Genomic DNA, 27,500 nt, shown 5'->3' with positions numbered 1-27,500 from the left:
TCCCTTCGTTCGAGCCTCACTCTTAACACCAGTGTTGCTCCACTTGCTGCACATTATTACACTGCCCATACGTTTTACAGCATGTCACTGACCGGAACGTTCCATCGCCCTTCCCCACCTCCTCCACTCATCCTTCTTCTTTAGCGGAGCACTGGCGGTGCTTAGAATTGCTGATGTGAAGGTGTTGAGCGGCTGAACCTTTATTTCTCCCATAATGCGTTTGTCTGATTTTCTTCTCGCAGTTTTACAGAAGCCATGAAGACTCAGCCACGTGTGGCGGCCCTGGAGAACCTCGGGGGTTACTACGTGGGCCTGTTGTGTGTGGGAGCAGGAGCTGTGCTCGTAGTGTCCAGCTTCCTGTCTCTGGGATTTGCCGGGACGTATTTGGGTAAGGCTTTACCAGTGATGTTTAAAGGAGCATATTGGGGTCTGTGTTCTACAATCATAGGTGGGTTTAGAATTTTTATAGTGGGCCAAAATTGCAGCGCTTTAAAGTTTTACAAACCTTCATAAAATGTGCATCCTGTGTAGCCCCCCTCCCCCCCATCTCTCAGCTCCCCCCCCATCTCTCAGCTCCCCTCCTGCATCTCTCAGCCCGCCTCCTGCATCTCTCAGGCCCCCCCATCTCTCAGACCGCCCCCCTCCTGCATCTCTCAGACCGCCCCCTCCTGCATCTCTCAGCCCCCCTCCTGCATCTCTCAGCCCCCCTCCTGCGTCTCTCAGACCGCCCCCCTCCTGCATCTCTCAGACCGCCCCCCTCCTGCATCTCTCAGCCCCCCTCCTGCATCTCTCAGCCCCCCTCCTGCATCTCTCAGACCGCCCCCCTCCTGCATCTCTCAGCCCCCCTCCTGCATCTCTCAGACCGCCCCCCTCCTGCATCTCTCAGACCGCCCCCCTCCTGCATCTCTCAGACCGCCCCCCTCCTGCAGCTCTCAGACCGCCCCCCTCCTGCATCTCTCAGCTCCCCTCCTGCATCTCTCAGACCGCCCCCCTCCTGCATCTCTCAGACCGCCCCCCTTCTGCATCTCTCAGACCGCCCCCCTCCTGCATCTCTCAGACCGCCCCCCTCCTGCATCTCCCAGACCGCCCCCCTCCTGCAGCTCTCAGACCCCCAATCTCCTGCATCTCTCAGACCGCCCCCCTCCTGCATCTCTCAGACCCCCCTCATTTCTCAGCCCTAAAAGGGCCCGGTATTAGTCCACAGGTCTTCCTGTTGGAGTGGAGCCCGTCCTGGCGGCAGACACAGGTACTTGTCGTTGACTTAAGGGTCGGACCGCTGGGGCTGGCTCTGTATACGGCGCTGTCGGTATATCCAGCCTCGCCGCCATGAAAACCCCAAATAACTCCTGCTGTCCCACACTGGCTAAAAGCAAATGATAAACGGTGGACAAGGTCTGAATGGCCTCACGTTCCCAGAGTGTCCGTATCCGTATAAGTGTGACGTGATGCAGCCGCTGAGGCTCCGGGTTCATGCGTGCTCCCGCCAGAAAGGTAATGCAGATAGTAAAAAAGGCAGGAAAAGCGGCGCACTGCGGGAGCCGGTAATAAAGCTGGACTAAAAAGCCATAAAAATACCTTTTATTGAACATGCTAATTTACATTGTCCCAGCAGTCATCTCTGACGCGTTTCGTGCCGCTGTGGTACTTTATCAGAGAGTGAGCGGCGCTCTTTGATAAAGTACCATAGCGGCACGAAACGCGTCAGAGATGACTGCTGGGACGATGTAAATTTGCATTTTCATAAAAGGTATTTTCATGGGTTTTTTAGTCCAGCTTTATTTCCGGCTCCCGCAGTGCGTTTGTTCTACGTATAATAATACATGGTTGCATTAAATGCACACAGGCGGTACTGTACATTCAGTTTACAGTAGTGCTGTACCAGGTCCTGAGAATTGCCGGGTACCAGGTACTCAGGGAAGAATAGAAAATTTGTCGGACCGGGTACCCGTCCGGGTAGCTTTCAATTACCTGCAGGCGGCGGAGGGTGAGGAGGACCACAGCGACATCGTGGGAGCAGCGGCACACATGCTGGTGGCGGGGGCAGTAGTGGATGACGTTGTTGAGCCGACGGGAGCAGTGGAACACATCCTATCACAGCCGGTGCCGGTAGGAGCCGGGGAATATGTGACCGGAGCAGAAGCGTTACTATTGAACAGCCAGCTCCTCCCCTGCTGTCCAATAGTAACGCTTCTGCTCCGGTTACATATTCCCCGGCTCCTACCGGCACCGGCTGTGATAGGATGTGTTTCGCTGCTCCCGTCAGTTCAACAATTTCATCCACTGCTGCCACCGCCACCAGGATGTGTGCCGCTGCTCCCACGATGTCGCCGGGGTCCTCCTCACCCTCGGCCGCTGGCTGCAGGTATGTCTTCTGCTGCTCTGCTCCTGCCGTTCTCCAAGAGGAGGACCGAGAGAGCAGAGCAGAACGGAAATTACCCGGCACCAGGTTCCAACCCCCTGGTGCCGGGTCCGGGTCATTTTTTCGGGTACTTAAAATAGTGCCGGGTCCCGGGTAATTTCCGGGTACTCGGTACATCACTAGTTTACAGACATTTCATGGACAGTCAGAGATATCATTATGGGCCTAAGTAACATTTACAGACAGGATTGTGTTAGGAGAGGTAGGATAGGCCTGCAATGTGTTAGGAGAGGTAGGATAAGTCTGCAATGTGTTAGGAGAGGTAGGATAGGCCTGCAATGTGTTAGGAGAGGTAGGATAGGCCTGCAATGTGTTAGGAGAGGTAGGATAGGCCTGCAATGTGTTAGGAGAGGTAGGATAAGTCTGCAATGTGTTAGGAGAGGTAGGATAGGCCTGCTATGTGTTAGGAGGGGTAGGATAAGTCTGCAATGTGTTAGGAGAGGTAGGATAGGCCTGCAATGTGTTAGGAGGGGTAGGATAAGTCTGCAATGTGTTAGGAGAGGTAGGATAAGTCTGCAATGTGTTAGGAGGGGTAGGATAAGTCTGCAATGTGTTAGGAGAGGTAGGATAGGCCTGCAATGTGTTAGGAGAGGTAGGATAAGTCTGCAATGTGTTAGGAGAGGTAGGATAGGCCTGCAATGTGTTAGGAGAGGTAGGATAGGCCTGCAATGTGTTAGGAGAGGTAGGATAGGCCTGCAATGTGTTAGGAGAGGTAGGATAGGCCTACAATGTGTTAGAATTTGTAGGATAGGCCTGCAATGTATTAGGAGAGGTAGGATAGGCCTTCAATGTGTTAGGAGGGGTAGGATAGGCCTGCAATGTGTTAGAATTGGTAGGATAGGCCTGCAATGTGTTAGGAGAGGTAGGATAGGCCTGCAATGTGTTAGGAGAGGTAGGATAGGCCTGCAATGTGTTAGGAGAGGTAGGATAGGCCTGCAATGTGTTAGGAGAGGTAGGATAAGTCTGCAATGTGTTAGGAGGGGTAGGATAAGTCTGCAATGTGTTAGGAAAGGTAGGATAAGTTTGCAATGTGTTAGGAGGGGTAGGATAAGTCTGCAATGTGTTAGGAGAGGTAGGATAGGCCTGCAATGTGTTAGGAGAGGTAGGATAAGTCTGCAATGTGTTAGGAGAGGTAGGATAGGCCTGCAATGTGTTAGGAGAGGTAGGATAGGCCTGCAATGTGTTAGGAGAGGTAGGATAGGCCTGCAATGTGTTAGGAGAGGTAGGATAGGCCTGCAATGTGTTAGAATTTGTAGGATAGGCCTGCAATGTATTAGGAGAGGTAGGATAGGCCTTCAATGTGTTAGGAGGGGTAGGATAGGCCTGCAATGTGTTAGAATTGGTAGGATAGGCCTGCAATGTGTTAGGAGAGGTAGGATAGGCCTGCAATGTGTTAGAAGAGGTAGGATAGGCCTGCAATGTGTTAGAAGATGTAGGATAGGCCTGCAATGTGTTAGAATTGGTAGGATAGGCCTGCAATGTGGTAGGAGAGGTAGGATAGGCCTGCAATGTGTTAGAAGAGGTAGGATAGGCCTGCAATGTGTTAGAAGATGTAGGATAGGCCTGCAATGTGGTAGAATTGTTAGGATAGGCCTGCAATGTGTTAGAAGAGGTAGGATAGGCCTGCAATGTGTTAGAAGAGGTAGGATAGGCCTGCAATGTGTTAGAAGAGGTAGGATAGGCCTGCAATGTGTTAGAAGAGGTAGGATAGGCCTGCAATGTGTTAGAAGAGGTAGGATAGGCCTGCAATGTGTTAGGAGAGGTAGGATAGGCCTGCAATGTGTTAGAAGAGGTAGGATAGGCCTGCAATGTGTTAGAAGAGGTAGGATAGGCCGGCAATGTGAAAGTAATAGAAAAATGGTAGAACTTGCCCTTACCGGTTTGTGATATAGCGACAGGTGCTATGATCCTGTGTGCATACCGCTGGGCGTGCGTGTAATGACAAAATACATGGTTGGATCAACACTCGGGAATAGAGAAAAGGGAAAAGAAATAGAGAGAAAAAAAATACACACGTATTTATTTTGGTATCAACTGAAAGGGGGCAGGGGGCCTGAAAGCTGGTTATTATGCTGGAGTAACTATGTGTCTTCAGGCTGACCCCTCTGGGTTTTTGGATCTTTCTGCACATTAAAGAAGAAATTTAGTACGCAGGAGCGTATTTTTCCCCCTCTATTCTTTATCCTTTTTTCCTATTACGGAGTGCTGATCCAACCAGGTATCTGTCTGTAAACATAACTTTTAACCTCTGTTCATTTAACGCAGGGGGAGGCCAACTCCAGTCCCCAAGGGCCACCAACAGGTCAGGTTTTCAGGATATCCCTGCTTCAGCACAAGTGGCTCAATCAGTGGCTCAGTCTTCGCAGGGGCCTAGCTATAGTCCGGGCAAAGTCTGGGTGCCCGTGCTCTTGGGGGGGCCCGCTCTCCACCCCTGTGGCGGCCCGGCCCCCTGCAGCCTGCACATTAATTCCCTGCAGCGGGCAGGAAGCACAGAGGGATATCCCTTCCCCTGTATGTGGGCGGAGCCTGGGTCAGGGGGCGGAGACTGAGATGCAGCAGGAAGCACAGAGGGAAATCCCTTCCCCTGCAGGTGGGCGGGACCTGGGTCAGGGGGCGGAGCCTTAGATGCAGCAGGAAGCACAGAGGGAAATCCCTTCCCCTGCAGGTGGGCGGGGCCTGGGTCAGGGGGCGGAGCCTGAGATGCAGCAGGAAGCACAGAGGGATATCCCTTCCCCTGTAGGTGGGCGGAGCCGGGGTCAGGGGGCGAGGCCCTGAGATGCAGTAGGAAGAACAGAGGGAAATCCCTTCCCCTGTAGGTGGGCGGGGCCTGGGTCAGGGGGCGGAGCCTGAGATGCAGCAAGAAGGACAGAGGGAAATCCCTTCCCCTGCAGAGCCTCCGTATGTGGGCGGGGCCTAGGTCAGGGGGCGTGGCCTCCAGTACTGCAGCGCGGGGCTGGAGCTGCAGCCTGAGAGACAGGCTGAAAAGGTGAGAGGAGAGGGAGGGGAAGGGTTAAATCGCAGGGGTAAAAACAGACATGAAAAGGAAGAAGACAGAAAAGAAGAGACAAAAAGAGAAAATGACAAACAAGAGAGAAATACATAAGAGGGAAAAGAAAGACATGAGAGAGAGACGGGGATATGGGCAGAGAAATAAGAGAGCAGAGAGAGATAAAAGAGAGCAGAGAGAGAGAGAGCAAAGAAAGAGAGACATGAGGGGCGTCACGCTGTGCTCACCACAAACAAGGCGGGATCACGGTGTTGAGGTGAGAAAGGATATAACGCCACCCACATCCATGAGGGCGCGTCTGGATTGTAGATTTGGTCAGGGTTGGAGAGGTACGGATAGTCGATATACTTGCCGGGGTCAGAGTAGGAGAGGCGAGGAACGTTGCAGGTATTATTAGCCGTTTTCGGGTTTGGAGAGGGTAGAGTCGTCGTTGTCCGGTTGCCGAGGTCAGGTTTGGAGAGAGTAGAATGGTCGTTTGTCCGAATGCCGAGGTCGGGTCTGGAGAGGTGCGGATCGTCGTGGAAAGCCGGGTCGGGACACCGAATGGGGAACAGAAAGACAAGGCAAGACTGTGGAGGCAGAGAAGAGGTAAGTAACAACACAACTGATTCTATGCTCAGCCGATTTGCCAGTGGGGCAGCTGAGAATATGAAGGAGAGAGCGTCCAATGAGGTGCCTGCAGCGTGGCGGTGTGTGCAAGGTGAGGGCTGTGGTAGTGCAGGGTACAGGTGCCGGGAGTAAGCCTGAGTGAGGAGGCAGACCTACAGTGTAGAGTGCGCTTCCGTGCGCGCATCTGTGCGCATCGCGCGCGCCCTTGATCGGCGCTATTTAGGTTTGGGGACCGGCGCGCGTGTGCTGCAGTAGCGGAGGTTGCCCGGCATGGTAGAAGGTGGGGGCGAGCGGCGCGGAGGAACCTGTGGCGGTGAGTGGGGCGCATGCCGACGACAGCGTGGCTCCCGGAGCCTCACAAGGGGGCCCTGAACTTTTTTTTGACTGTAGGCCCGCACATGTCTAGCTATGCCACTGAGTCTTTGGTTGGGCCACCTGTGCTGAAGCGTGGATATCCTGAAAACCTGACCTGTTGGGGGGGGGGGGGGGAACCCCTGCACTAATGAATTTACATCAAAAAAAAAATTGTCAAAATTAGCAGTGGGTACATAAGCATTTCACACACAACTCCAAACTAAAATCCTATCTGCAGCATGGCCATGGGAAACGCTTATTCACAAGTGGCATTGATTTGACATTCAGTGACTTATCTGGACATGCGCATGTCCCTGGCAAAGTTTTGCCGGCTGCTCGTGCGCATGCGTGATCGACAAGCTCCAATCGTGTATGAGCATCCGGCGAGCAGATCGGCAGATTCGCACATGCGCAGCCGGCGACAAATATGTTCACCCTAGAGAGTGAGCCCTCCAAGAGCGCGAGACCCCGGGCTTTGCCAGGGCTATATCTACGCCACTTTTGACCTTACTGATAGCTACTGAAGCTGCCCAACGCGCTTCGTCCAGTCTGGTTCCAGTTCTTGAGTTCAGTGACTCAGCATTGTTAAAATCTTCACTAAACAAGCCCCGTCCTTCTGCGAAACCTCGCCCGACCCTGAAACAGTTGGGCTCTGAGTCTGAGGGAGTCACCTCGGCTTTTATCACCGGTGTGGCTGTTGTCGGTGGGAGCATGCTGACGTTTTTTCTGCAACACTTTGGGTCATTAGGAGACCTACTTCCTTTGCTGACTGACCAAGTTGCCTCATTTTAAACTTCTTTCCATAACCTCCTGCGAAGCAGTGACAGCAGGGAGCTGTGTATCTGTTGTGTAGAGAAAAAGAAAGTCACCGGACAAAACAAACAAGTATGAAAACACCAATAAAAAAAAATGCTGTTGGAACAGGATGCGAATGGAAAACATGATGATTGGGAAATACAACCTGATGCGGTGATAAACACACACAGCTCACCCTGTAAGCTCAGAACCCAAACTCAACAAACCATATACAGTATATTTGTGTCAAAAGTAGTGCTACTGGGATTGTGACCTGATGTATAGAACAAAAGACAAGAAGCCTCACATACTGGGTACATTAGGTAGTAAGGCACGTCACATACTGGGTACATTGGGTAGTAAGGCACGTCACATACTGGATACATTGGGTAGTAAGGCACGTCACATACTGGATACATTGGGTAGTAAGGCACGTCACATACTGGGTACATTGGGTAGTAAGGCACGTCACATACTGGGTACATTAGGTAGTAAGGCACGTCACATACTGGGTACATTAGGTAGTAAGGCACGTCACATACTGGGTACATTAGGTAGTAAGGCACGTCACATACTGGGTACATTAGGTAGTAAGGCACGTCACATACTGGGTACATTAGGTAATAAGGCACGTCACATACTAGGTACATTAGGTAGTAAGGCACGTCACATACTGAATACATTGGGTAGTAAGGCACGTCACATACTGGGTACATTGGGTAGTAAGGCACGTCACATACTGGGTACATTGGGTAGTAAGGCACGTCACATACTGGGTACATTGGGTAGTAAGGCACGTCACATACTGGGTACATTGGGCAATAAGGCACGTCACATACTGGGTACATTGGGTAGTAAGGCACGTCACATACTGGGTACATTGGATAGTTAGGAAAGTCACATACTGGGTACATTGGGTAGTAAGGCACGTCACATACTGGGTACATTGGGTAGTAAGGCACATCACATACTAGGTACATTGGGTAGTAAGGCACGTCACATACTGGGTACATTGGGTAGTAAGGCACGTCACATACTGGGTACATTGGGCAGTAAGGCACATCACATACTGGGTACATTGGGTAGTAAGGCACGTCACATACTGGGTACATTGGATAGTTAGGAAAGTCACATACTGGGTACATTGGGTAGTAAGGCACGTCACATACTGGGTACATTGGGTAGTAAGGCACGTCACATACTGGATACATTGGGTAGTAAGGCTCGTCACATACTGGATACATTGGGTAGTAAGGCACGTCACATACTGGGTACATTGGGTAGTAAGGCACGTCACATACTGGATACATTGGGTAGTAAGGCACGTCACATACTGGGTACATTGGGTAGTAAGGCACGTCACATACTGGGTACATTGGGTAGTAAGGCACGTCACATACTGGATATATTGTGTAGTAAGGCACGTCACATACTGGATACATTATATAGTAAGGAACGTCACATACTGGGTACATTGAGTAGTAAGGAACGTCACATACTGGATACATTAGGTAGTAAGGCACGTCACGTACTGGATACATTATATCGTAAGGTACGTCACATACTGGGTACATTGGGTAGTAAGGCACGTCACATACTGGGTACATTGGGTAGTAAGGCACGTCACATACTGGATACATTGGGTAGTAAGGCACGTCACATACTGGGTACATTGGGTAGTAAGGCACGTCACATACTGGATATATTGGGTAGTAAGGCACGTCACATACAGGATATATTGGGTAGTAAGGCACGTCACATACTGGGTACATTGGGTAGTAAGGCACGTCACATACTGGATACATTGGGTGGTAAGGCACGTCACATACTGGATATATTGTGTAGTAAGGCACGTCACATACTGGGTACATTGGGTAGTAAGGCACGTCACATACTGGGTACATTGTTTAGTAAGGCACGTCACATACTGGATACATTGGGTAGTAAGGCACGTCACATACTGGGTACATTGGGTAGTAAGGCACGTCACATACTGGGTACATTGGGTAGTAAGGCACGTCACATACTGGATATATTGGGTAGCAAGGCACGTCACATACTGGGTACATTGGGTAGTAAGGCACGTCACATACTGGGTACATTGGGTAGTAAGGCACGTCACATACTGGGTACATTGGGTAGTAAGGCACGTCACATACTGGATACATTGGGTAGTAAGGCACGTCACATACTGGATATATTGGGTAGTAAGGCACGTCACATACTGGGTACATTGGGTAGTAAGGCACGTCACATACTGGATACATTGGGTAGTAAGGCACGTCACATACTGGATACATTGGGTAGTAAGGCACGTCACATACTGGGTACATTGGGTAGTAAGGCACGTCACATACTGGATACATTGTGTAGTAAGGCACGTCACATACTGGATACATTAGGTAGTAAGGCACGTCACATACTGGATACATTGGGTAGTAAGGCACGTCACATACTGGGTACATTGGGTAGTAAGGCACGTCACATACTGGATACATTGGGTAGTAAGGCACGTCACATACTGGGTACATTGGGTAGTAAGGCACGTCACATACTGGGTACATTGGGTAGTAAGGCACGTCACATACTGGATATATTGTGTAGTAAGGCACGTCACATACTGGGTACATTGGGTAGTAAGGCACGTCACATACTGGATACATTGGGTAGTAAGGCACGGGACATACTGGGTACATTGGGTAGTATGGCACGTCCCATACTGGATACATTGGGTAGTAAGGCACGTCACATACTGGATACATTGGGTAGTAAGGCTCGTCACATACTGGATAGATTGGGTAGTAAGGCACGTCACATACTGGGTACATTGGGTAATAAGGCACGTCACATACTGGGTACATTGGGTAGTAAGGCACGTCACATACTGGATACATTGGGTAGTAAGGCACGTCACATACTGGATACATTGGGTAATAAGGCACGTCACATACTGGATACATTGGGTAGTAAGGCACGTCACATACTGGATATATTGTGTAGTAAGGCACGTCACATACTGGGTACATTGGGTAGTAAGGCACGTCACATACTGGGTACATTGGGTAGTAAGGCACGTCACATACTGGATACATTGGGTAGTAAGGCACGTCACATACTGGGTACATTGAGTACTAAGTCACGTCACATACTGGATACATTATATAGTAAGGTATATCACATACTGGATACATTATATAGTAAGGTATATCACATACTGGATACATTATATAGTAAGGCACGGCACATATACTGTAGGCACAGAGGTAACGGATGTTCAGAACAATATGGCCGACCCATTAAAGCTGCAGTTCAGTCTTTTTTTCTTTTACTTCAATAGTTTCATGTGGGCAATCTCTAATTACCTAAAGAACTGTATAGCTGCCAGTCAATTCGTTCTCCATGTATTGATAGGCGAAATTTGGTGACATAATTAGAGCTGGCATATGTTTTTATTTGCTTCTGTCAGTCAGTGGAAGCTCATGAATATTCATGAGCACTCCTGCACTGACATGTGCTAGAGGGAGGGCAGGGCTGACAAAGGGGTGTGCCAGGGCTTGTGACAGGACATGAAGGGGCAGTGCCTTAGCAAATGGCTGTTAAAATAGAATACAAGAAAATTGGTCTTTCAAAGGTGTTTTTTTAAAAACAGAAAATGCTAAAAGTATTTTTTCTTACTACAGACCTGATTTATTAAAAAAACAAACACATGCAGGATATTGACTGAACTGCAGCATTAATGGCCAGGGAAAGAGCAATGGATTTATGCAGCTGTAATTTTGTGACGGGCGCAGAGATGAGGGCACAGAGATGAGGGCGCAGAGATGAGTTTACGGGTCTGCGATGTTGTTTAGTGGGAGAAGCGTTGGCATGTGTTATTGCTTTCCCTTCCTGATTTCAGGTCAGGGATTTAAGGCAGGCTATTCATTTCATATCCCTGCTCTTATCCTCTCAGGTGTCTCAGTCCCTGCCGCCGGCTCTCTTAATCAGGGCGCTGCACGGTGGATTAATATTCGCAGGATAAACGGTCTCGTTAGACGGCGCTGTGACACAGTTGCATCAGCAGCATTGTATTGTATGTAGAGCACGGTGATCTTCATATACTTGCATGAATAAAAGGTTACGTGGCAGGCACGTGGCCCTACTGAAAACAGCGTGTAAGGTTTCCCTTAAATGTGACATTGTTGTTCAGAAAGAAAAAGTCTGTGGCGCAGAAGTCTAAGCTCCCGCAAGCCTCGCACCGCTCAGTTACAGATCTCCAACTTCCTGCAGTGATTATGCAGTGAGCACAGGACTCTTTAACTTTCTCCTTTAGTATGAACTAGCTGAGAGACCCAGCATTGCCCGGGAGTACAATTTCCCGCTCCCCTCTCTCTCTCTCCACTCCCCCTGTCTGTTTCTCCGCTCCCCCCTCTCTGTTTGTGTTCCCCCCCCTGCGCTGCTCCATCCCCCCCCCCCTACAGTGTTCTACACACACAGGGTCCCCCACACACACTGTCTCCCCCCCCCCCACACACACACACACACACTGTCGTCCTTCCCACCACACACACACACACACTGTGTCCCCCCCCACACACTGTCTCCCCCCACACACACACACATTTCCCCCCCACACACACACTGTGGTCCCGCCCCCACAGACACTCTGCCCCCCCATACACTGTCCCCCCCACAAACACACACTGTCGTCCTTCCCACCACACACACACACTGTGTCCCCCCCCACACACATTCCACCCCCCAAACACACACTGCCCCCCCACACACACTGTCCCCCCCCCCCCACACACACACACACAGTCCGTCCCCCCACACACACACTGTGTCCCCCCCTTTCCCCCCCACACACACAGGGTCCCCCACACACACTGTCTCCCCCCCACACACACACACACTGTCGTCCTTCCCACCACACACACACACACACTGTGTCCCCCCCCACACACTGTCTCCCCCCACACACACACACATTTCCCCCGCCACACACACACTGTGGTCCCGCCCCCACAGACACACTGCCCCCCCATACACTGTCCCCCCCACAAACACACACTGTCGTCCTTCCCACCACACACACACACTGTGTCCCCCCCCACACACATTCCACCCCCCAAACACACACTGCCCCCCCCACACACACTGTCCCCCCCCCCCCCACACACACACACACAGTCCGTCCCCCCACACACACACTGTGTCCCCCCCTTCCCCCCCACACACACACTGTGTCCCTCCCCTCCCCCCACACACAAAGCCCCCTCCCCTGTTACAGGACCACAAAGCCCCCTCCCCTGTAATTGGAGTGGTGGCTGCAGCGTCTGTTAGTGGAGTGACCGGAGGGAGGGGGTTGGTGGGTGCGAGGTGAGGAAGGCGCAGAGGAGCGGCGGGTGAGAGTGGAGTGACCAGAGAGGTGAGGCCTGCTCCGAGGAGCGGCGGGTGGGATTGACCGGAGGGAGGGGGGTTGGTGGTGAGGGAGAGGTGAGGCCTGCGCCGAGGAGCGGCGGGTGGGAGTGACCGGAGGGAGGGGGGTTGGTGGTGGGGGAGAGGGGAGGTCTGCGCCGAGGAGCGGCGGGTGGGTGTGATCGGAGGGAGGGGGGTTGGTGGTGAGGGAGGGGGGTTGGTGGTGGGGTTGAGGTGAGGCCTGCACCGAGAAGCGGCGGGTGGGAGTGACCGGAGGGAGGGCGGTTTGTGGTGGGGGAGAGGTGAGGCCTGCACCGAGGAGCGGCGGGTGGGAGTGGAGTGACCGGAGGGAGGGGGGTTGGTGGTGGGGGAGAGGTGAGGCCTGCGCCGAGGAGCGGCGGGTGGGAGTGGAGTGACCGGAGGGAGGGGGGTTGGTGGTGGGGGGAGAGGTGAGGCCTGCGCCGAGGAGCGGCGGGTGGGAGTGGAGTGACCGGAGGGAGGGGGGTTGGTGGTGGGGGAGAGGTGAGGCCTGCGCCGAGGAGCGGCGGGTGGGAGTGGAGTGACCGGAGGGAGGGGGGTTGGTGGTGGGGGAGAGGTGAGGCCTGCGCCGAGGAGCGGCGGGTGGGAGTGGAGTGACCGGAGGGAGGGGGGTTGGTGGTGGGGGAGAGGTGAGGCCTGCGCTGAGGAGCGGCGGAGGTGTGTGGGGGGTGAGGAGTGTGGGTTCGCCAAGTTGTTCTCCTTAGGTTCCAACTGCAAGTGAGATGGTCCTTGCAATGTGAGGGGGGGGGGCGTGGTGGGGAGTGCGCCGTGGCCAATGACACAGGGGGAACACAGGGCCAATCACACAGGGGGAAGACATACACACACAAACATTATTTGAGACTTATAGATATATAGATTGCCCTGAAGTATCCGCCGTGTGTGTTAACCCCTGAGTGTTTTTATACTTGTGTGTCTCACTGTACAACCCTTTGTATGCTCCTCTCCCATTCATATTGTGCCAGGCAGACCAGGGCATCAGAAAAGTGCATCATTGCACCCCAGACGTGGCTGCAGGAATGCACTCAGAGGCATGGTGGCAAAGCGTTTTGAGACGTGTTATTATAGTTATGGTTAAAGCGGTTCAGTTTATACAGTACAGGAAGGGTCAGCAGAATAGGAGGTAGAACTTGGCTGGTTCAGGATCTGCACAGAACCTTATTTAAAGCAGGGGGGGCTCAACTCCAGTCCTCAAGAACCCCCAACAGGTCAGGCTTTAAGGATATCCCTGCTTCAGCACAGATTGCTCAATCAGTCCCTGCTTCAGCACAGGTGGCTCGATCAGTCTCTGCTTCAGCACAGATGGCTCCATCGGTCTTTGACTGAGCCACTGATGAGCCACATGTGCTGAAGCTGGTATATCGCTAACATCTGACCTGTTGGGGGGTATTGAGGACAGGAGTTGTGTCTAAACCTGAAGGCTGCTGCAGATCTGGTCAGATGTGGTAATATGTGGTCACTGCCGTGTGATTGTGTTTACATGGTCATGTCCAGTCCACTCCGGGGCTGTCCGGCTGCTTATATTGCTGTGTTATTAGCTTGTTTTCTGTTGTAATTATCCTGAAGTGTTTAAGTGCAGCCCGGAGGCACAGAGGGGGGAGGGAGGAGAGCGGGATTGTTTATCGAGGCGTGCACAGTTCTAGTAGTTGGATTTAGTATTGGTCCTGGAGAAGCACAGGTTGTAATACTATTTGTATTGTAGGATAATTTATATAGCACCAACCATGTACACAGCGCTTCGCAGAGCTATTATAGAAGACATAATACAGGAAACATGATACAAGTCATCCATAATACATCAAAGTAAAGATTGCTCTGAACAGTATTTAAAAAACCAACATAAGCGTTCCTGGTGGGGTCGGGATCATGTAATGGCTGTTATGGGATGACGGTGCCCACTTGATATTTTGCTATTGGGTGACGGTAACCCGGCTCACTTCACAGTGCACAATTGACGGTGAGTACTGTAGCCAAACCACCATCAGCGTAATGTCATTAGACATACACAATCTTCGCTATCTCCGATGTAGGCACTACAGTACATTCTTGAGCTTCTCACTCGTTCAACAGCCCTGATAATAGCTAACAGACTTGATTTGGCCTGAAAAACGTCCATTCAGGATTACTATTCAACGGCGATGGCCTCAGATTTGGTTAAGGAAGCTTGGGAGAAAGATTGGACAGATTTGTTAAATCAATGGGGCGCAGATTTTGTAGATATCACAGACATAGAAATCTTGGTGAGAGGTTATAATAATGTTAAAAAGTGCACCCTCTCTGATCTTCAGTAACCACCATTACCGGATTTGCCAGATTATAATATATACACAAATACTACCTTACAGTAGACCCCTATAGTTGCTGCCACTAAGGGACACTTTTGGGGTATCAAAATCCTGCTGCTCACCCAGAAGGATCTACCTGGATCCTTAGAGACAATAGATACAAAAAAAGAGGGGAGCGCTGGTACAATAACAGAAGCGAGAAACACAACAGTGATGGTAAAATGCACATAAGATCCGTGTAAAGAACCTTAGAAATGGGGAAGGTGAAAGTAAATGAAATACTCACATATGGCCATGTGAGTAGTGCTATTGTATTTCATTTACGTTTTCATTTACATTTAGTATCTGCCCTCTGTAATATTTGTATCTGCCCTCTGCAATATTTGTATCTGCCCTCTGTAATATTTGTATCTGCCCTCTGTAATATTTGTATCTGCCCTCTGTAATATTTGTATCTGCCCTCTGTAATATTTGTATCTGCCCTCCGCAATATTTGTATCTGCCCTCCGTAATATTTGTATCTGCCCTCTGCAATATTTGTATCTGCCCTCTGCAATATTTGTATCTGCCCTCTGCAATATTTGTATCTGCCCTCTGCAATATTTGTATCTGCCCTCTGCAATATTTGTATCTGCCCTCTGCAATATTTGTATCTGCCCTCTGCAATATTTGTATCTGCCCTCCGTAATATTTGTATCTGCCCTCTGTAATATTTCTATCTGCCCTCTGTAATTCCAGCAGGAATTATGATATACAAAATAATCATCGTTTCCCCCCCTGAATCAGAGTAAATGTCAAAACCCTTAAATGTGAGTCAGACGCAGGAAATTAGGTTTCTGTGTCATAACAGCGTCTTTATCATATTGTGTGCGTGTGAATGGGGAGCATTGTCTGGGTTCCTATGTAATGCTATATTGTCTCCCATTCTAGGTCAGCCCTGGGAAGCTATAACACACACAAAGGCTCGTACGGACCAAAAATATTGATTTTCTTTACAGATTTCTTTTTACATACCAGAAACACTGTGATTGTATGGTCGGTTTCTTGACTTTTAACCAGCAGCGCATTGCTTTTGAAGGCGGTATAATTAATATATTAGAAGGCATTTGGGCCATATTTACTTAGCAGTGCTATGTCTCAAAACCCCTTATGGCCCATTCACTTAACTTTATTTTTTTTGTATTCTGCGGGGTTTCAATCTAATATTGTGTAGCATCATCATAATCTTTACTCTTGATAATAATAATAACTTTATATCATATAGCGCGTTTTTCCCAATGGGACACAAACCGTCACAATTACAGCATAGCGCGCGGTACGCAGCACATAGGAATGTTACAGTATAGCGCGCGGTACGCAGCACATAGGAATGTTACAGTATAGCGCGCGGTACGCAGCACATAGGAATGTTACAGTATAGCGCGCGGTACGCAGCACATAGGAATGTTACAGTATAGCGCGCGGTACGCGACACAGAGGAATGTTACAGTATAGCGCGCGGTACGCGGCACATAGGAATGTTACAGTATAGCGCGCGGTACGCAGCACATAGGAATGTTACAGTATAGCGCGCGGTACGCGACACAGAGGAATCTTACAGTATAGCGCGCGGTACGCAGCACATAGGAATGTTACAGTATAGCGCGCGGTACGCAGCACATAGGAATGTTACAGTATAGTGCGCGGTATGCAGCACATAGGAATGTTACAGTATAGCGCGCGGTACGCAGCACAGAGGAATGTTACAGTATAGCGCGCGGTACGCAGCACATAGGAATGTTACAGTATAGCGCGCGGTACGCAGCACATAGGAATGTTACAGTATAGCGCGCGGTACGCAGCACAGAGGAATGTTACAGTATAGCGCGCGGTACGCAGCACAGAGGAATGTTACAGTATAGCGCGCGGTACGCAGCACATAGGAATGTTACGGTATAGCGTGCGGTACGCAGCACATAGGAATGTTACAGTATAGCGCGCGGTACGCAGCACATAGGAATGTTACAGTATAGCGTGCGGTACGCAGCACATAGGAATGTTACAGTATAGCGCGCGGTACGCAGCACATAGGAATGTTACAGTATAGCGCGCGGTACGCAGCACATAGGAATGTTACAGTATAGCGCGAGGTATTCAGCACATAGGAATGTTACAGTATAGCGCGCGGTACGCAGCACATAGGAATGTTACAGTATAGCGCGAGGTACGCAGCACATAGGAATGTTACAGTATAGCGCGAGGTACGCAGCACATAGGAATGTTACAGTATAGCGCGCGGTACGCAGCACATAGGAATGTTACAGTATAGCGCGCGGTACGCGGCACATAGGAATGTTACAGTATAGCGCGCGGTATGCAGCACATAGGAATGTTACAGTATAGCGCGCGGTACGTAGCACATAGGAATGTTACAGTATAGCGCGCGGTACGCAGCACATAGGAATGTTACAGTACAGCGCGCGGTACACAGCACATAGGAATGTTACAGTATAGCGCGCGGTACGCAGCACATAGGAATGTTACAGTATAGCGCGCGGTACGCAGCACATAGGAATGTTACAGTATAGTGCGCGGTACGCAGCACAGAGGAATGTTACAGTATAGCGCGCGGTACGCAGCACATAGGAATGTTACAGTATAGCGCGCGGTACGCAGCACAGAGGAATGTTACAGTATAGCGCGCGGTACGCAGCACAGAGGAATGTTACAGTATAGCGCGCGGTACGCAGCACATAGGAATGTTACAGTATAGCGCGCGGTACGCGGCACATAGGAATGTTACAGTATAGCGCGCGGTACGCAGCACATAGGAATGTTACAGTATAGCACGCGGTACGCAGCACATAGGAATGTTACAGTATAGCGCGCGGTACGCAGCACATAGGAATGTTACAGTATAGCGCGCGGTACGCAGCACATAGGAATGTTACAGTATAGCGCGCGGTACGTAGCACATAGGAATGTTACAGTATAGCGCGCGGTACGCAGCACATAGGAATGTTACAGTATAGCGCGCGGTACGCAGCACAGAGGAATGTTACAGTATAGCGTGCGGTACGCAGCTCATAGGAATGTAGGAATGTTTCAGTATAGCGCGCAGCTCATAGGAATGTTACAGTATAGCGCGCGGTACGCAGCAGAGGAATGTTACAGTATATAGCGCGCGGTACGCAGCAGAGGAATGTTACAGTATATAGCGCGCGGTACGCAGCACATAGGAATGTTACAGTATATAGCGCGCGGTACGCAGCACATAGGAATGTTATAGTATAGCGTGCGGTACGCAGCACATAGGAATGTTACAGTATAGCGCGCGGTACGCAGCACATAGGAATGTTACAGTATAGCGCGCGGTACGCAGCAGAGGAATGTTACAGTATATAGCGCGCGGTACGCAGCACATAGGAATGTTATAGTATAGCGCGCGGTACGCGGCACATAGGAATGTTACAGTATAGCGCGCGGTACGCAGCACATAGGAATGTTACAGTATAGCGCGCGGTACGCAGCACATAGGAATGTTACAGTATAGCGCGCGGTACGCAGCACATAGGAATGTTACAGTATAGCGCGCGGTACGCAGCACATAGGAATGTTACAGTATAGCGCGCGGTACGCAGCACATAGGAATGTTACAGTATAGCGCACGGTACGCAGCACATAGGAATGTTACAGTATAGCGCACGGTACGCAGCACATAGGAATGTTACAGTATAGCGCGCTGTACGCAGCTCATAGGAATGTTACAGTATATAGCGCGCGGTACGCAGCTCATAGGAATGTTACAGTATAGCGCGCGGTACGCAGCACATAGGAATGTTACTGTATAGCGCGCGGTACGCAGCACATAGGAATGTTACAGTATAGCGCGCGGTACGCAGCACATAGGAATGTTACAGTATAGCGCGCGGTACGCAGCACATAGGAATGTTACAGTATAGCGCGCGGTACGCAGCACATAGGAATGTTACAGTATAGCGCGCGGTACGCAGCACATAGGAATGTTACAGTATAGCGCGCGGTACGCAGCACATAGGAATGTTACAGTATAGCGCGCGGTACGCAGCACATAGGAATGTTACAGTATAGCGCGCGGTACGCAGCACATAGGAATGTTACAGTATAGCGCGCGGTATGCAGCACATAGGAATGTTACAGTATAGCGCGCGGTACGCAGCACATAGGAATGTTACATTATAGCGTGCGGTACGCAGCACATAGGAAAATTACAGGCACAATCCCTGCCCAGGTGAGCTTACAATCTATGCTTTTGGTGCCTGAGGCACAGGGGGATAAAGTGTCTTCCCCAAGGTCACAAGGAGCTGACACAGGGAATTGAACCAGGTTCCCCTGATTCACACTCGGTGTCGTTATCAGTCAGTGTCTATAGGCTTGGTCCCTGCTGGCTGCTGCAGCGCCCGCAGGGACAAGAGCCGCCCCTCAATGGGGCGAGGCCCGCTCCAAGGGGCGGCCGCCGCGCTGCGCGCTCAGTTTTTACAGGAGACAGGAAAATTGAGCAGAACTAGTGATGGAGCGCTAGGCCACGCCCCCCAGCGGTTCAGCCAATGAGGGCGAACCTGACAGGTGATGTCATGGCCGCGCCCCCGTCGCCCTCCCCTGTCTTTCCCCCTGCAGACCGGGGAACCCTGCACCGCCGCCGCCAGCCTGGCAGGTGCGCGTGCAGCGCAGACAGCCGGGCCGTGGCCTTACTCGCTGCGCCGCTCCTTCTCTTTTACATATAGGGAAAGGATTATTTCCAAGCTGGCAGGGCAGGCTGCGGAGCGGATCCAGCTGTCTCTACCAATATGAAGTGAGCCGATTTAACCACTTATTTGCCTTGCAGCACATTTCCAGGGGGGAGGAGTTACCCGTTCTCCACAGTGCAGCCTCCAGCGCCTTTTAGAGCAAACACATCTAAAGAATGATTGAAGATCTGTAATTCACCCTGACCTTGGCAGTGACTCTGCTCAAAAAACCAGGTGTCTGTGCCGCTCTCCCGCCCGCAGTCACCCTGCTCATTGTTTGATAAGGAGATTCCCCCCCCCCCCCATCCGATACACACAAGAAATAATTCTTCGCACCGCTGCCACCTGCACCTTCTCTACCAATTCCTCTCTGTTTATTTCCGTGACAGTCGGACGTTGCGCTCAGCTCGGGTTGGCTGGCCTCGCTTTGGGTTGGCTTTTCATTCCTGACTTGTCGGCCCTACAGTACATCGGCGTGCACGACCCACCATGCACCTTCTTTCTGAGCTCCCCCTCTCCCCTCCCCCTCAGGCCTACCCTCTCCCTGCACCCGTTCCTGACAGAACAGGGACGCCCCAATTCCCTGGCTGCCACCACGGAGTCGACGGGCCACAGAAAACATTCTCTTTGGTGTATGTTCGGTTTTTAATGTTTGTTTCAATGCTGCGTTTGGGGTAAGAAGATCATTAATCTGGTTTCTCACGTCCTGACACAGATCGACATCCAAAGAAAAGTGACCTCTCCCCAGCAGTGTAGTTGGTGATGATAAGAAAATGGGAATTGATGTATCCCCATTATAAAATGTGCAGCTCTTATCTCTTAAAATCCTTCTACAGATAATCTGCAGATCTGCGCAGGGATAACGAGGTGCAAAGTAACTGGCTATATTGACACTAAGGAGATAATTTGATATACTCCAAAGCGTCCAGTCGTGCTATTTTCAGCCGAAAACCCCCCACTGACTTCAACTGAAAATTGCACAAACATGGATGAATAATGAAAATGACTTTCTGCATCAATGTAACTGCAGAATTGTCCTTGTAGATAGGCCCCTGACGGTTAGAAATACACAGTAACACGATGTTATGGAGCACACCGTCCCTGCAATGGTTTATGTATTTTCTGGCAGAAAAAAAATTAATCAGTCCATAACCTGTCTCTTGACTACCACCCACACGAAGAACATTTAATACTCAAGTTATGTCAAGCAGGGCAAGAGAGTCACAATAAATGCCTTGGTATGTTGTAATCAAGGGAAATAAACTGATCTCGTCAGCTGATGTTTGGGGGACCGGAGGTGTACTCAGGATCAGCAGCTACTTCTCGGAACAGGGGCCTCTACTTAACCCGATAAGTGCCAGCTCTGAAATGTGGTTCATGTCCTCCCAGGGTTAATTATATTTGTGCTGGAATAGTCATTTTGGACCCCGATGTTCCTCTGTTGCAGGTGTTACAGATTTCCTTCTGTATCATTAATGAAAAAGAAGTGCCGTTCTTTTTTTTATTTAATGAATATGAAACGGTGCAGAGCTGCCCACTGCACAATTCCAGAGAGTGTGCAATTGAAATCTATTTATAATTCATAGGGTTCAGCGCTAATGCACGACTCGTTGTATTACTATGCTTTCTGCCTGTGTGATTGTGCCCTGTCTCTGCTGCCTGCCTGTGTGATTGTGCCACTCTGCTGCCTGCCTGTGTGATACAGTGTCCTGCACTCTGCTGCCTGCCTGTGTGATACAGTGTCCTGCACTCTGCTGCCTGCCTGTGTGATACAGTGTCCTGCACTCTGCTGCCAGCCTGTGTGATTGTGCCACTCTGCTGCCTGCCTGTGTGATACAGTGTCCTGCACTCTGCTGCCTGCCTGTGTGATACAGTGTCCTGCACTCTGCTGCCTGCCTGTGTGATTGTGCCACTCTGCTGCCTGCTTCTGTGTGATACAGTGTCCTGCACTCTGCTGCCTGCCTGTGTGATACAGTGTCCTGCACTCTGCTGCCTGCCTGTGTGATATAGTGTCCTGCACTCTGCTGCCTGCCTGTGTGATACAGTGTCCTGCACTCTGCTGCCTGCCTGTGTGATACAGTGTCCTGCACTCTGCAGCCTGCCTGTGTGATACAGTGTCCTGCACTCTGCTGCCTGCCTGTGTGATACAGTGTCCTGCACTCTGCTGCCTGCCTGTGTGATACAGTGTCCTGCACTCTGCTGCCTGCCTGTGTGATACAGTGTCCTGCACTCTGCTGCCTGCCTGTGTGATACAGTGTCCTGCACTCTGCTGCCTGCCTGTGTGATTGTGCCACTCTGCTGCCTGCTTCTGTGTGATACAGTGTCCTGCACTCTGCTGCCTGCCTGTGTGATACAGTGTCCTGCACTCTGCTGCCTGCTTCTGTGTGATACAGTGTCCTGCACTCTGCTGCCTGCCTGTGTGATACAGTGTCCTGCACTCTGCTGCCTGCCTGTGTGATACAGTGTCCTGCACTCTGCTGCCTGCCTGTGTGATACAGTGCCTTGCACTCTGCTGCCTGCCTGTGTGATACAGTGTCCTGCACTCTGCTGCCTGCCTGTGTGATACAGTGTCCTGCACTCTGCTGCCTGCCTGTGTGATACAGTGTCCTGCACTCTGCTGCCTGCCTGTGTGATACAGTGTCCTGCACTCTGCTGCCTGCCTGTGTGATAGTGTCCTGCACTCTGCTGCCTGCCTGTGTGATAGTGTCCTGCACTCTGCTGCCTGCCTGTGTGATACATTGTGTGTGTGTGTGTGTGTGTGTGTGTGTGTCTGTGTGTCTGTGTGTCTGTGTGTCTGTGTGTCTGTGTGTCTGTGTGTCTGTGTATATATGTATATATGTGTATATATATATATATATATATGACGCTATCATACATCGTTCTGTATGTATGCATTAATCTACACAACACAACATGGGTTTTATCGCGTTGATTTAAAATGTCCAGAATCACATCACTAATACTGTGAAACCTTTTAATGCCTGTGTGTGTGTGTGTGTGTGTGTGTGTGTGTGTGTGTGTGTGTGTGTGTGTGTGTGTGTGTGTGTGTGTGTGTGTGTGTGGCACACTGGCATTAAAAGGTTTCACAGTATTAATGATGTGATTCTGGACATTTTAAATCAGCGCTATAAAACCCATGTTGTGTAGATTAATGCATACATACAGAACGATGTATGATAGCGTCGTCATGGAGACAGATTCCTCCGGGAGCTTTTGAATAGTGCGTTTAAAGGCAGACCGCCATGACGCTTCACCATCTCAGCGCATTTTTTTCATTAGAATAGGGAAATTAGATGTTTATAAGCAGGGATACTCTATACCACTCTGTTTCATCACATATATGATGACAATTTACAAATGTATTTAAGGTCAATACAGGGAACTTTCCATCCCAAGGACACGGGTCATCCCTTGAGATCGGGGGACAGGAGATTTCACCAGCAGCAAATGAATGGGTTCTGCACAGCAGGGGGGCTCAACTCCAGTCCCCAAGCTCCCTAACAGGTCAGGTTTTCTGGATATCCCTGCTTCAGTCCCTGTTTCAGCACAGGTGGCTCAATCAGTCCCTGCTTCAGCACAGGTGACTCACAATCCCTGCTTCAGCACAGGTGGCTCAATCAGTCCCAGCTTTAGCACAGGTAGCTCAATCAGAGGCTCAGTCTTCGACTTCGCCTCTGATTGAGCCATCTGTGCTGAAGCTGGGATATCCTGGAAACCTGACCTTTTAGGTGGGCTTGAGGACTAGAGTTGAACGCCCCTGCAGTACTCTAAGGGCAGGGATAATGTGGGGTTTACTACGAATGGAGACTGTGATGGCAGATACAATGGATAGCTTTAAGAAAAGGTTGGACATCTTTTTAGGAAGGGAAGATAATCAGGGATGTACCAAATAAGTAAACATGGGAAGGATATAATACTGCCATTGCTGGAGGCAGGAAGGAATTTATTTCCGCCCCTTTATCAGACATTGACAAATGTTTCAGTGGGATTCGTTTTTTGCATCCTCTGGGGCAATATAGATTTAAATATAGGGTGGGAAGCTCAGTTGATTGAATTTAAAGGAGCCATCTAAGACGGTGATATTTTTGTATATAGCATTGATGCAGGGGGTCTCCTGAGCTGAACCCTGTTAATGTCAGCTCCGGGGACCCCCTGCTTCTGGAGATACCTCAGAATTAGGTGCTGGTAGCCGCTCCGGCTGAGCAAGCTGGGCTTTAAAGTTTAAAGCTCCGGCATCACATGGGCCAATAGGAAGCTGCACCAATGACGTCACAGCTTCCTATTGGTCCGCAGGGCGGCAAAGAAGAGCGGACATATTGTGAACCCTGGTAGCTGAGGAGAGCGGCTACCGGCACCTAATTCAGAGGTAAGTCTCTCCGGAAGCAGAGGGTCCCCAGACCTGAAATTAACAGGTTGTGAGCTTCAGAGACCCCCTGCATCAATGCTATATAAACAAAATTGCAAACAAATATTGGATTGCCTTTTTAACATAGCTTGAACTCGATGGACATATGTCTTTTTTTCAACCTTTACTATGTAACTATGTATGTATGTGCAGTAGCAGGGACTGTACCTTAGATTGCGTAGAGGTGCTCCAAATAGGCTACCCTACTGAGAAAGCATTGAAAGGGGATCAAAAAGAAATGTCTATCACACCATTACCGGCAGATATAGCCAGGGTTGCCAGCACTCTGGGTTTGACCCGGAGACTACGGGTTTTGGCTAGGTATAGGGTTGCCAGTGTCTGGTTTTGAACCGGACAGCCCGGTATTTTGCCCCTGCGTCCGGTAAAAAATGGAAGGTTATACCGGGGATATGTATGTGCCTGGTATTACCTCTCTCTGAACGTAGGGTGGCTGCGGGGGGGTGGGGGGGGGGGAAATCGGTGGCCGGTCACAGTATTTGCCGCCGAGCCCGGCTCTCCCCCAGCTGCAGTCTTCTCTCTCACTGTCTGTCCCACGCCGAGGTGTCTGACGCTGACGTGCGCCGGGTCTCCCTGACGTCAGCGCCGGAAGTCGGCTGTGCTCGGCTTCCGGTGCGTGCCGGTGTGAGAGGAAGGGCCGGCGGCGCGTCATCATCAGACACCTCGGCGTGGGACAGAGTGAGGGTGAAGCCTGCAGCTGGGGCAGTTGCTGTGACCGGCTGCTGTTGTCTCGTTGCCCTGACAACAGACATCACGTAGCGTCACAGCGCCATGCAACGTCATGGCGTCCCGTTGTCATGGCAACGGACATCACGGAGCCATCGTGACTGGGCTGCCGCCTAGAAGGCAAGAGAGTTAAATATATAAATAAAAACTTGTAAAAAATAAAAAGGCTCCAATTTATTATTCATCAGAAAGTGGCAACCGAGGGCGCACGGCGAGCCTTATAATCAAAGTCTCCCATCTGCAAAATGACAGCACCATATTAATCAAAGAAAGGGAATAAAAAGTCTTCAGGAACTTTTTCTTTCATATATCTGTATTTTTGCAGCAAGGGAACCTTTGATGAAGAGACACCATTGTATATTAAGGTGCTATAAATAACCGAATCAAAAAAACGATCAAATAAATCCCCAGCTTTCAGCATGTTCAGACGGTCCAGTTGGATCACGTAACGGGTAGGGGGTTTCTAGCGAGGGGGTTTTGCTATCTCTTTGTAGCATTGTTCAGAATTGAAAGTTCTGTGGATGAAGCTTTCTGCCCAGGGCTTGATTTCCCCTTCTGCAGCACAGTAACAAGGAGAGGGCAGTGATAGAAAGATACTGACAAGGCAGATACACGCAGCCTCGCTTCGTCTTTTTTCTCATTACTGACAATTGCACATAATCGCTGCTTATTTCACCAGTCCGGACACTGTCTGAAATGCGCAGCAATTTTGTGTGGGGGGGGATGTAATACTTGAATGTTACACTTAGATTCACACTGCAGGAATAAGACACACTGCCTCGATGTCACTTCGTGATAACCCAACTCCTGCAGTGCCCTGGATAGTCCAGAAACAAAGTAAAGTACTTGTAAAACTGCAGAGCATCAGCTCTGTGCATGAGATTTGACCAGTATGTTATGCATTGCACGAATAAAAATCCATGCTTCATAAGAGACAGAGGAGAGCGAAACGTTTATCTAGTTACATAGGAGCGAGTCTGTTCTCTGAATACAAAATAAACGCCCGGTACGTGGATTTCATTGGGAAGTTGGCTGGCGGAATCGACGTTTGCCATTTATAAACAACAACTGGCATACACAGCCTATAACCATTTTTAGATGCAATATTCGGGATCCAATTAGATTTACACAAGGTTTTATATAGCTGGTTGCTCTTTAAAATAAATAGTGTATGTATATATAGTCAGTGCTCGACAAATAATGATAACAAGTCGCCCGTTGCGAGTGGATTTAGGCAGCTGGCGACCCGTGCTGCAGCTCAATGAATTCCCCTGCTCGTGCCAATTTTTTTTTTTTTTTTAAATAAATAAATAAATAATCCCCCTCCCTGATTGGGTTAAAAAAAAAGTTAAAAAAAATGGCGGCAAATCTTGTGGTCTGGTCCCGGCGCGCGTGCACAGGGCAAGCAGAGTGTCCTGCCATTTGCGCTGCCTGTTCCCCCCAGCAACCCAGAATCCCCCGCACCCTCACCCCCCCCCCCGCTCCCCACGTGGGACGGAGGGGGAAGCCCAAAACAAGCGCCGCGCGCAATTTAGCCCCCTCCGCTCCCTCCCCCCTCCGCTCCCTACGTGGGACGGAGGGGGAAGCCCAAAGCAAGCCCCGCGCGCAACCCACGTGGAACGGAGGGGGAAGCGCCAACCCAGCTTCCCCCGTGCGCGCCTCCTGCGCATGATCTCCCCCTAATCATCTGCCCCCGATCCCATCTTGGTGTTCGGGGAGCGTGCTTCGGGGGGGGGAGGGGCCTGCTGCCGTGCGGAGGGGCCTGCTGCCGTGCGGAGGGGCCTGCTGCCGTGCGGAGGGGCCTGCTGCCGTGCGGAGGGACCTGCTGCCTTAAGGAGGGACCTGCTGCCGTGCGGAGGGGCCTGCTGCCTTAAGGAGGGGCCTGCTGCCGTGCGGAGGGGCCTGCTGCCGTGCGGAGGGGCCTGCTGCCGTGCGGAGGGGCCTGCTGCCGCGTGCGACCCGGTGAGTGTGTGTGTGTGTGTGTGTGTGAGTGCCAGAGTGAGTGTCTGTGTCTGTCTGTGAGTGAGTGTCTGTGTGTGTGTGCCTGTGTGTGTGTGCCTGTGTGTGTGTGTCAGAGCGAGTGTGTGTCTCTGAGTGTTCTGAGTGAGTGTGTCTCTGAGTGAGTGTGTCTCTGAGTGTGTCTCTGCATGAGTGTGCCTGTGTGTGTGTGTCTGTGTGTGTGTGTGTCTGAGTGAGTGTGTCTCTGAGTGAGTGTGTCTCTGAGTGTGTGTGTCTCTGCGTGTGTGTCTCTGAGTGAGTGTGTCTGAGTGTGCCTGTGTGTGTGTCTCTGAGTGTCTCTGCGTGAGTGTGTCTCTGCGTGAGTGTGTCTCTGCGTGAGTGTGTCTCTGCGTGAGTGTGTCTCTGCGTGTGAGTGAGTGTGCCTGTGTGTGTGTGTGTCTGTGTGTGTGTGTGTGTGTGTGTGTGTGTGTGTGTGTCAGAGCGAGTGTGTGTCTCTGAGTGTTCTGAGTGAGTGTGTCTCTGAGTGAGTGTGTCTCTGAGTGAGTGTGTCTCTGAGTGAGTGTGTCTCTGAGTGAGTGTGTCTCTGCATGAGTGAGTGTGCCTGTGTGTGTGTGTGTGTGTGTGTGTGTGCCTGTGTGTGTGTGTGTGTGTGTGTGTGTGTGTGTGTGTGTGTGTGTGTGTCAGAGCGAGTGTGTGTCTCTGAGTGTTCTGAGTGAGTGTGTCTCTGAGTGAGTGTGTC

General features: G+C 50.7%; 1 protein-coding gene across 1 annotated transcript in view; it reads left to right on the top strand.

Annotated features, from left to right (window-relative positions):
* Positions 1-27,500, top strand: part of PEMT (phosphatidylethanolamine N-methyltransferase) — a 54,781-nt gene that overhangs the window by 3,436 nt on the left and 23,845 nt on the right. The window contains exon 2 of the mRNA XM_075599161.1: positions 243-388. Within this exon, the coding sequence (XP_075455276.1) occupies positions 243-388 (146 nt within the window). The remainder of the gene's footprint in view (positions 1-242; positions 389-27,500) is intronic.

This window comes from Ascaphus truei, chromosome 5 (assembly GCF_040206685.1).
Source record: "Ascaphus truei isolate aAscTru1 chromosome 5, aAscTru1.hap1, whole genome shotgun sequence".
NCBI lineage: Eukaryota > Metazoa > Chordata > Amphibia > Anura > Ascaphidae > Ascaphus > Ascaphus truei.
Note: the sequence above shows the minus strand (reverse complement) of the source record. Positions and strands in the feature narration are given on the sequence as shown.